Genomic DNA, 12316 nt, shown 5'->3' with positions numbered 1-12316 from the left:
TGTAAACATAACTTTATACTAAAACTTTTGAAAATATTATTTTCTCAACCACAAATAATTTCAGCTGAATAGTGACTTTTATGAAAACGGGAGTTATATTATAGAAAATGAATTATGTATATTAAGCATAATAGTGAAAAAGGAAAAGACACACCCTTAATAATTGCGATGCCAATTAGGGGTGGTGGCGTTGTTTTAAAACAAACAAATTATATAAACGATCCCTTATTATGCATTTATTGTATTTTCAAACATTTTCAACTCATTTTCACTGCTTGATGTAAAAGTATATTATAAAGTGGTGAAAAGTGCAATATTTTCAGTTCATTGATTATTTAATTTAATTAATATAGTATTATTATATGAATCGATATTATTGTGTTTTCAATTCTTCCATATTTCTTAATTTATGAAAAAAAATTTATTTTATTCAAACAATAACCGAGTATATTATATCCGTATACCGTATGTACGCCTTTTATCAATTTCCCTTTTAAACAATACCACATTTAACTTTCTGTTTTCATTAAGTGGCGAAGTCTTCAACTTTATATAAATACCAATTATACAGATTATTATTTCTTTGATCGCTTTAACTTCTATTCTCGTTTTTGCAAGCCCGATAAAAAAAATTCATTGTAAACGAGTCAGAACAATTGCAATTTACAAAATTTAAAAAACCCCCGACAAATGCGATTTTATTCTTGTAAATCGATTTTTGGAAACTTATCTATAAAATATTCTCAATCAAATCGGTTCCACTGTTTAAGGGCTACGATGCCACTGAGAAATACACAGACGCTCAGATATACACTTTAAACTTAAAACACTCCTTAAATCAATATCAAAGTGATGTTCAAGGACATCAGATGAGATGAAAAGGATACTTAGAGAGCTAACTTTTTTTTGGGACAAATTTTTGGAAATATTTTAATAAAAATTGTAATATTTGAGTTGACTTTGTTTTTTTGAATTATTGTTTTGAATTACCTAATTATTTTACCATTTCACTTTTTAAAATGAATTGAGGTTTATTTGACCATTCATTTCCATAGTAATTATTTATATGTTAAAATTATTTGTCATGCCTTTTCCAAACTGAATTGATTTTGAAGATTTTTGAGATAAATATGAACGCTTAGACCTAATATTCCACTGCGATTGTTATTACAGCGCTTAAGTTTTCCGTACAAAAAGTAGGAACGCTTCATTTCTTAGCCCTTGCTCAGAAAAAACTCACCCGATTGGGATATGTATATTTTTACGATCTCGCTTTGTCTTTCTTGGACCATTTCAAATGGTTTAAAGAATGACTATTATATATACAAGTAGACTGAAGTAAAATTACTATCAATTGAATTAAAAATGCTCTTTAAAAACAAAATCATCACTTGAAAAAATGGCGGGATTTTTAAAAGTAATACTTACTTTCAATGTGATTTTTTAATATTAATTCGAAATATTTTGATTTATTATGTATTAATCACAAACTCTAATCTTTAAAGCATGATATAACCTTTCAATTTTTACATACTAATGTGAAGTTTCTATCCACTTGTCAAATAACACACATAACCTCAAAAAGCTAAACAATAAATCACCTATTATGTAACGATATAAATATGTAAATAATGCAAAAATTTACCTACCTATATTTTGTGAACAGTATAATTTTACCTTTAATAAATTTTATTATTTGATAAAATCTATATTTTGGTATACATAATCCTATTATTAACAATAAATATAAATACACTAGCCTATACTCGTTGAGTCGCTAGAGAATAGGGTATTCTACTATTTTTGAAAAAGTACTTCAATATGTTGAGTTTGCTAATAAAAAGCCACCAAAAATTTATTTCGGAAAAATACACACGCTTTCTTGTCAAACACTTAAATTAAATTTTAAACCTATTTTAAACTGTCAAAAAACGCGGGCATCCAATTTGATGACGTAATATCGGTATCATTATACGAAATAACACAAATAAATTTGACAGATATATTCATAGACATCTAATTATAATAAATATAAATACTTATTATCTATGGATATATTATACTCAGCTGTCTACACTGAACTAACTGATGGTCTATGGTTCATATCGATATGACATCACACCAGGGCTTGCCCGCGTTTTAGGTCACGTGATATGCAGTTTAAAAATTACGATTTTTAATTTTAATATTATAAAAGAAAAATGTGCTTTTATGACTCGAAATCAGAATATTTAAGTATATTTTTACATAAATTTTAACTTTTTTACGATAATACCCTATTACAACTTTATAAACAAACCTCGCCACCTAGTAATATCCCCCCTTACGCTCTTGATCATTCTAGACTCTTCCTAAACCTCTTCACTTAAACATCCAAAACGGCTTTCAAACTGACTTTTCTGTTTTTTTATCTCGCCTCGCTCAATATATGTGGCATAGATATGTGAGTAAACACCCGTAAAAAGAGGCCAAAGAGGGGAAGTCAAGGAGGGTAAAGTTATTTTTAAACGCCAGTGTTTAAAATCCTAAAGAAGGTTCAAGGGGAGAGGAGTGAATCAAGATCGTGGTAGTGAATCAACGAGACCTTCGTTTTGGATTTGATCTTTCACCTAGCTTCGGTCTCCTGCGATACCCTTTAAATAGAAATCATAAATGGGCAGGGGAGGGGGATATCTCAATAAAGCAAATATACTGTGAGAATATAATCTCAATCGGTGTCGAAACTACACAATTACAAACAGGTGCACCAACAATTAAACGTATAGAGATTATACGTATATTCTGGCTACATAGTCGTGAGTTGATTATATTTTAATTGAAAATATCGCTAATGGAATAGAAAAGACGCAGGGGTTTTTTTAATTTGGTTATATTTGAATATCGAGAATCTTTCGTCTTCCTTTCCATTAGGTATGATTGTAGTGCATTCCTCAAAGTAAGACTCACTTAGATCAGAAAATCGTTCGAGATAATGTCAGAAATCGGTCTGAAAAATTTACCTTATAAACTACATTTTATTGAATACCACAAAAAAAAAATTTTGTGATTTGTTCGATTTTTTCAAAGGGGTACCCTTCAAAGCAAAAAATCGAAAACATTTTGTTGTTTCGGAATTTGATGAAACATAGTTTATAAGGGTATTTTGACCCAAAAAATTCAAAAATCGGGTTCATTTAACGATTGGGTTTCTAATTTTTGACATATCGACAAAAATCGATCCAAAAACTCGTTTTTTTCAAACTTCTACTAGCTCAATCGTTAAATGAACCCAATTTTTGAATTTTTTGGGTCAAAATACCCTTATAAACTGAGTTTTATCGAATTTCGAAACAGAAAAAATTTTTCGATTTTTTTCAAGGGGTACCCCTTTAAAAAATTACAAAAAATCGAAAAAATTTTGTTGTTTCTGAATTTGATGAAACACAGTTTATAAGGGTATTTTGACCCAAAAATTTCAAAAATCGGGTTTATTTAACGATTGGGTGGCTAATTTTTGACATATCGACAAAAATCGATCCAAAAACTCGTTTTTTTCAAACTTCTACTAGCTCAATCGTTAAATGAACCCAATTTTTGAACTTTTTGGGTCAAAATACCCTTATAAACTGAGTTTTATCGAATTCCGAAACAGAAAAAATTTTTCGATTTTTTCGATTTTTTTCAAGGGGTACCACTTTAAAAAATTACAAAAAATCGAAAAAATTTTGTTGTTTCAGAATTTGATGAAACACAGTTTATAAGGGTATATTGACCCAAAAATTTCAAAAATCGGATTTATTTAACGATTGGGTGGCTAATTTTTGACATATCGACAAAAATCGATCCAAAAACTCGTTTTTTTATAACTGCTACTGGCTCAATCTTTAAATGAACCCGATTTTTGAATTTTTTGGGTCAAAATACCCCTATAAACTGAGTTTTATCGAATTCCGAAACAGAAAAAATTTTTCGATTTTTTCGATTTTTTTCAAGGGGTACCCCTTCAAAAAATTACAAAAAATCGAAAAAATTTTGTTGTTTCAGAATTTGATGAAACACAGTTTATAAGGGTATTTTGACCCAAAAATTTCAAAAATCGGGTTTATTTAACGATTGGGTGGCTAATTTTTGACATATCGACAAAAATCGATCCAAAAACTCGTTTTTTTATAACTGCTACTGGCTCAATCTTTAAATGAACCCGATTTTTGAATTTTTTGGGTCAAAATACCCCTATAAACTGAGTTTTATCGAATTCCGAAACAGAAAAAATTTTTCGATATTTTCGATTTTTTTCAAGGGGTACCCCTTAAAAAAATTGCAAAAATTGAAAAACAATTTTGTTCTCCGATTTCGATAAAACTCAATATCAAAGGTAATTTTGACCTAAAAAATACAAAAATCATATTTCTTTGATGATTGGGCGTAATTTTCGATATAATGCCAAAAATCGCTCTGAAATCGCCCATTTTTGCCTGGAGTATTGAAAATTTTACCCGAAGATGAGAAAGAGCCGTACGTAATCAAAACATCTCAAACCCAAACCTACACCCAATATTTCGTGCATCAGTTTCCTATTAACCAGTTTATTTATAGAATTTCGATTCGACAGAACGTGCGTCTCGTTTAATAATACTTGTATGTATATGAGTAGTTACACGCCTGTTCTTTTTGCACTCATATGTGCACACTATTTACACTGAATGTAAGCAGAAAATAATAATTTTGTAACACTGTAAAATCGCTATCCTTTTCACTTGAACTACACTGAGACAAAAAGAACATAACGTAATATTATGTTATCATAGAGTAAAATTAATGAAAAGATGCTAGCTTATGATAAGGTTACAGCATTATATAATATACATGGATAGATATATTTTGTGCACTATTGTTATGTTGAAAGCTATATTTTAATTCGATGTAATAATATTTACTGACCCATCATTCTGTAACGTTCAAAAATAAACTTGTATAAAGGACCGTTAACACCATTATGAAGAAAATGAGTGAATTTAATTATAAAGCCAATGAAATTTTTTTGGTAATAATTACAAACAAATAGTAAAAATTTTAGACTTTTAACCTACTTCTAAAACAAAATATAAACAAAACTAATTTACCTTACTTTGATTAAAATTTTAATAAAAAAATACGTTTTAAGGGACAAGCTTTTATTGTACTAAAAAAGAGAAAATAATTTTATCTATGAGTCACTCATACCCGACTATTTGTAAAAGCTTGAGGCGCTTAATTTAAAATATCAAAAATGAATCGGTATGAACGCCTCATCTGCTCCACATGCCTAATTATTTTTCGATCCATTCTTGGTATTAAGAACCTCAACCTTTTACAAATATTCGGGTATGAGTAACTCAAAGATAAAATTATTTTCTACTTTTTAATACAATCAAAGCTTGTCCCTTAAAAAGTATTTTTTATTACATATCAAATATGGTGGAAGCGATGGGAAAATCAGGACGCCACAACCTTATCATGCATTGTCATCCAAACTAAATCAATCGGAAAACGGGAAGTGGATCAAATTTGACTTGCAAGATTTGATTACAGACAGACAACGGGACAGCTGAAACTAAATAAAAGCTTGTAAAATATTATCCACTGAGTAATAATTAAAATCTGTAATTATAAAGATCAGCTGTTGATGTACTTTCATTTCAGAATTTCGATGTAAATTTACTCAATTAAGTGGATTTTCGTAACTTTCTTGTACTCTTTTAGGTTAGGTTTGGTTAGGTTGTATTGGCTGTCCACGAAGGACACACTTAGGCTATAGAGAACCTTTGTGATACCATATATGTGTTTTACCATCTTCCCGCTGATAATTTCATTTATCAGCTCCTCAATTTCAGAGGCTGAGTGCATCTCCTTCATGCATACACCATGCACTACACCAGCCCATCACAACTATTAATTAAATTAATTTTTTTGCGATGGCGGGAATTGAACCCGCTACCTTAAACATACCGCGGACAAAATTGGTTACGCCTTTTTCGTGTACTAATTGCTGTAAAAAATTGTCAAAAACATTAGCGTTATGACATTATTACAGAAATAATATAAATGAATCAAATACATTAAACACAAACTTCAATCAAGTAAGACATTTGACTACTTAAATTCTGAAACAATTCTCAACGTAAAATAAACAAAACTTAAGGATTTTGAAGCAATTTATAACACTTTTAGTCTCAGAATTTCAATAATATACACTAATAACCAAATTGCCAATTTACTTGGACTAACTTGAATATTGATAGGCATGTTTACTACTACCCTGCCAGTAAATGCACACAGGACACTTTATGGATTGTCATTAAATTTATAATTAATAAAATTGTAAAATTGGATCAACACCTAAATATAACTAAACTGACATGGTTATTGCATTAAAAACAATAGATTTAATATATAGAATCATGACAGCTACTGGATTAGGTATTGTTAGAAAATTAAATAATTGCTCGAATATTAAAATCTATTATCGTTAATGTATTAAAATCATATTACAAGTATCAAGCTAGCACATTTACACTGACTATTTTACCTAACGTTAAAGTGACAAAAATTAAACATCAATGCTCATGTCATGCCATCTGATGTTAACTCATCTGGGAGGGGGGTAAGGTCACGAATACTCTAATATAGCCCTTCCGGCAGCTACAGTTAATAACAATGAACCTGCTCACATAAAATAATCTCTCACCAAATAGAAAAGTATGTTTAAATGGATCCAACAAGAATATTGTTTCAGCTACATTTATATTGTACACGTAAATGTGGTTACACCTTTTGAAAACGTCCCATGGACTAGCTTTGCTGAAGAACCCTGTATATTTGAGTTACCTTTTAACAAATAAAGTATTTCTGCCATCCATTGAGCAAAGAATTAAAACAAATGAACATATTAGTCAAAAATTAGATTTAAATAATTTTCAAAATTATGAAAAAGTCCCTTTTAAAAGATTAATGAGGTGTTCATTCATTTTAAATCTAATCTTTAAATGATCATAATGTATTAGAAAATTGAGAGGCTAAGTGGCGGAACGAGTTAAAGAGCGGTCGACTTTAACTCGCTTGGTGAAGTATTGCTTGTATTTGACTTGCCCGTGTTTTTTCTAAGTTCTTTGCCATATATCTGACCACACTTTTAATAAGCAACTCTCAATAGTATATTTATGCCATTTTCTGAAATATTTCTCCTGCTTATTTCATGCTTTACGATCAACAGCATATTAAAAATTTCGTTAGTTACTCCACTTGACGGTTATAAATAGTGAGTTAAACGACATTTTTTGTAAAGAGTTAACTTTACACAGGGAATAAAGCTGGTACACATTATTGGTAATATAATAACCAATATAACCAATACGCTAACATGTATTATATATCGATACTCTCTGAAAGTTAATAATAAAGATGATTTTGGATGAACGTTCACTGAATGTTTGATCATAAACCTGCAGATTCAACTTTTTACTAGAAGTTAGTAATAATGGTACGTTTAACATATATCTATTCCACGCCATTGTTTTTAAACTTAGTTTTACTACTTTTATAAAATCTGTAAATAAGTGAGTTTTTTATTAATTATTTTAGTATTCTCTTTAAAATTACGCCAAGTATCACAGACGAAATAAGATTAAAAAAAAAGCCTTGTATCTTGATAAATTCTACATACTTAGCAAAAACTACTAAATGGATTGGAATGAAATTGTACTATAGCTCATACATCACACTGACTGACTGACTGTAATATAACTCATACATCAGACAAACACATGAGCTATAATTTATAAAGAAATATTTTGTTTTAATTTATAAAACATAATTTAGTCTATGGCATTTCACTACGCCATCTATGAGGATCACTTTGAATCATAAATTAAAGATTTCTGTAAAAGTGGTGAACGAGAATTCATTGCCACCTGTTCTGATAGACTAAATGAATGAATAATATAAACATTTAAAAAAAATTGAAATCTGGATACATGTTTTACCTGTGTAAAACAATCCCTATTCCTATTTCGAGTGCAATGGAAGGGGAATAAGTAAGAGCAAAAGAGGTAGATGCTATTATGAAGTGGTCCTTACTTTTAATCCCAGCAAAATGGGCGAGTATCAAGCTAATAATTTATATTATAAAATGAAACTTACCTCTGAACATTTTTTACAGAGATTTTAACGATTTTTATAAATACGTAATCATAGCCTCACTTAAATTTTTTTTTTAATAAAACATTTTAATATTATTAGAATAAAATTACATGAGACTTACTAATATCTGGTTTTTTCTTTCAGTTTCAGGATTGATAATACCGATCATATTATTGATGTCAACAAAGGGAATGTACAGTTTGAATATGACCAGGTCAACATAATATGTCCGACGTATATGCCGGGTGCATATGACGGTGATCCCGAGAAGTATATCATATACAATGTATCTAAAGAAGAATATGAAACATGTCGAATAACAGACTTAAATCCTCGGATCATCGCAATATGTGACAAACCATTTAAAACCATGTACTTCACAATCACCTTTCGACCATTTACCCCACAACCTGGTGGCCTAGAATTCTTACCTGGAAATGATTATTATTTCATTTGTAAGTATTTTTTCATATTATTTTTATTATCCCTTCAAAACACCGAGACTTATTTTGAAAAATGTCATCTATCCCAAAAGAGAATGGGCTAAACTAGTGCTAATGTATATCTAAAATATTTCACGTCCCAATCGAAACCGTCATATAGTATTCTTTTCTAAAATTACTAGAAGTAATCACCAAGTGTTCAGTCCAGTTTACACTGGAGAAGATTATCTGAACTGAAGTTTATCTGTCACTTTCATATTTATTTTCTAGCAACATCATCAAAAGGTGACTTACATCGTCGAATCGGAGGCCGATGCTCAACCCACAACATGAAAGTCGTTTTCAAAGTATGCTGTGCACCGGAAGTAACATCGGAAAAGCCAAGCACAGCTGTATCAGATGCTCGAGTACCAACAGTTGGAACGGCGTTGACAAAGATCGCATGGCCCGAATGGCAAACACCAGGACCCACATCACCAGCTCATACCTACACAGCACCCACAACACCCAAATCAACACAATCACGACCTTCACGAAAACAGCTTAACAAGAAAACAAGTAAGTAACAACTTTCAGTTAACATAAAAACGGATTTGTTTTTATTTATCACAACTTGAAAATGGTTTAATACACCGCAACATGTCACATATTAACTCTTGTGATATTAACATTTTTATATTTTTTTAACAGATGAACATAATAAGCATGAGAATGAAGTCGTTAAAAACGAGGAACTCACTTACAACAGAGGATCATCGAGCATGAAACAAAAATCAGTCAGTCTAATCCTTCCCTTCTACATTACAATGTCCATATTTTATGTTGTACGAGAGCGTTTCCGATGAACATCAATCGCCAGTATAAACTAATGCTTCAACTTTTTCCCACATACTAGTCCCAATCACAAAAAAACGGACTAGTCCCTTAATTTGTAATATTTACACATCCCTTGCAAATTGGAAATTTCAAAAAAATTACAAAAAAAAAAACCAACTAAATGTCATAAATATGGCCTAAATATACGTCGTCATATAAAACTACGATCTGAAAAGGAAATTAAATTTTTTTTTTTTTAGTTTTTTGTACTTTTTTTATAGACCAAAAAAACTTTTTTATAGTGAATTTATTTTGAAAAAAAGAGTTCTTCTATATGGGAAATGTATGAAAAATGTGTTTTTTTTTTAGGTTATAATTGGTTTTATTAGGATTTTTTATTTCAAAAAGTTTTAAACAAAAGTGATATTTATATTTTAAAAAAATAATCGTTTATTTATATTGAAAAAAAAAATCAGATATAGTATATTTATAACAATTGTTTTGTCAAAAATATTTTTGGTAGAATTTATTAAAAAATTATAATAAAAATTTATATATAATAATCAGAAAATTTAATAAAATTGGCGTTCGAAATATTTTTTAATTACTTATTATAATATATTTACTCAAATCAGACTGACAACTGTGTTCATTTTATTACTAGTAATGCGGATTTAATTTACAATTCGTCTTAATTTATTTTAATTTAATTATTTTTCGGTTTGTTTATGATTTTCGTAATACTAGTATAAAGTGCCTTTCATTTACACAAATGTTTTTACAATGAGAAGCACCTTGTTATATAATAGCCAGCTCTATCTAGTGAAAAATATTGTTAAGTAACCAAAACGCAAATGTTTTTTATACAATTTACATCGTAGGGTATAATTTAGTAAATGAGCGAAAAAAAAAATACTCAAAATAGGTGTTTATTCCAAATTTTTCATTTTTATATTTGAAAATGAAAATAAAAAATTTGTTAGGATGAAAGGCCCCATTTTAACTTTTTTATATACATACAATATGATTGTAACTGCTATTCAAATTCAAATTAAAAATATTCGTTGCTCTTTCTTTTAAAAAATTGGCGTTAAAATTACCGAGAGGCGACAGTCGATAGCAATCTGTAAGTGGAGCTGACGTTGGATCAAATTAACAGTCTGAGTGATAGAAATCGATAATCTGCCATACGATTTGCTTCGAAGAAAGTGGAAGACCTAGTGATGAATAAAATCTTAATTAAAATTAAGTGAGGGAAAGGGCGACCTAGTATTATTCTAGTAAACTGGTCCACGTGGCAGCCCTTTCATTAATTTAGAATACAATGAGCTTATCTTTCTTTCTATCGATAAAGACTTGCTTCAAAGGAAGTGATCATGGGCTCTTAGGCTTTGAACAGATTTTTTTACGTGTTTTTTTAACTGGACGCACAGTCGCTAGCAACGACACGAAGAGAAAACAATAGATTCAGATTTTTTCCTAAATTTTTTTACCCCTAGGAGCGCAAAATGGGTATTTGATTTTGAATGAAATCTTCAGAAATCTAGGGGCTAATATACGGGTTAATATCTGATATGGGCTAATATCTGAATCTCTTGTTAATCCCTTCATGTCTTTGCTAGCGTCTGAGTCACTGCACATTAAAACCAAAAGTCTGTTTCTCTGGTTTGGAATAAGTGATGTGAAAATTGGGGGGGGGGGGCATGTTGGGCAACTCGGACTTGATCTGATAACTGGTCCACGTGTCTGAGATATGAAAATGCAAGTCACCAATCTAGGAATGGTATTTTTTATGAGAATCATACCTTTCATAACCTCAATTAGGACAGATTTTTCCAGGAAGTGGAAGTTCATTTGACAGCGCTGTTACTCTCTATTCATGTGAGTGTCAGCATCACATTTTAAAATGACGAAACGATGTCAAGAAACTGAAATATATTTTCTAATTGATTCATTTGAATCAATCAGGTAAAGTGTTTTTAGTTTCGGCGTCTTATTTATTTATTTATTTTTTTTCAATGTATTAAAAAATTTTGAAAAATTCGGTTAGAAAAGAAAATTTGTATATAAAAAAGTTAAAGAAACATTACCACTATTCAAAATGGTGCTTTAGGAAAAAAAAAATCCTAAATTATTTTTAAAAAACAATGTTTTTTTTTCAGAAAAAAAATAATCAATTTCTGATTATTTTATATAAGTTTCCAAAATTAAATTAATTTTTTTTTTCTTTATTTGAGCAAATGTGAAAAATTTACATATGAATGTTGTATAAATTATCGATAATTTTATTGTGCTTTTTATTTGAATTTTTACAGGGTGTACCAAAATTCTTGGGATAGAATAGTAGAATAATATAGAGGATATAATTCTAAGCAAAATTGTTAGTTTTTGGATACAGTGTATTATGAACGATGTTACTTTGTTAACTATCGTTTGTAGTTTTAATATTTTTCAATAAAAAAATGGACAAATTTTATTTGGACTAGAGAAATTTTCAAAACGATAATTAACGATAGCCCTTACCTAGTTAACATAGGGCGCCAAAAATCACAAATAAATTACTTAAAATTGTATCCTGTTTAATGCTACTTTCTTCTAAGTCGGTAATTTTGGCACAACCTATATTATTTTAAAAAAAAAAAATATTAATCAATTTTTATGTTCGCCAAGAAATTATAAATTTCTTTGTAAATAAACAAAAAAAAAAAGTATCTTAAACAATTTTATTAATTTAGTAAATTTACTCAAAGTAAATCAAATTTAAAACAAATATTTTAATTTCATTGTATATTTGTAAAAATATTAATTTTTAAGTAATTATTAACAATTTTTAGTAATTAGTAACAAAAAAAAAACTATAAACAATTGAATACAAACCATTTTTTTAAAGAAATGTAGAA

At 29.3% G+C, this 12316-nt stretch overlaps 1 protein-coding gene across 1 annotated transcript in view; it reads left to right on the top strand.

Annotated features, from left to right (window-relative positions):
* Positions 1 to 9539, top strand: part of LOC123303049 — an 80857-nt gene extending 71318 nt beyond the window's left edge. Inside the window, exons 3-5 of the mRNA XM_044886146.1 lie at positions 8308 to 8612; positions 8871 to 9158; positions 9291 to 9539. Coding sequence (XP_044742081.1) covers positions 8308 to 8612; positions 8871 to 9158; positions 9291 to 9445 — 748 coding nt within the window. The 3' untranslated portion in view covers positions 9446 to 9539. The remainder of the gene's footprint in view (positions 1 to 8307; positions 8613 to 8870; positions 9159 to 9290) is intronic.
* Positions 9540 to 12316: the final 2777 nt, after the last annotated feature.

Source organism: Chrysoperla carnea, chromosome X, assembly GCF_905475395.1.
Source record: "Chrysoperla carnea chromosome X, inChrCarn1.1, whole genome shotgun sequence".
Taxonomy (NCBI): Eukaryota; Metazoa; Arthropoda; class Insecta; order Neuroptera; family Chrysopidae; genus Chrysoperla; species Chrysoperla carnea.
Note: the sequence above shows the minus strand (reverse complement) of the source record. Positions and strands in the feature narration are given on the sequence as shown.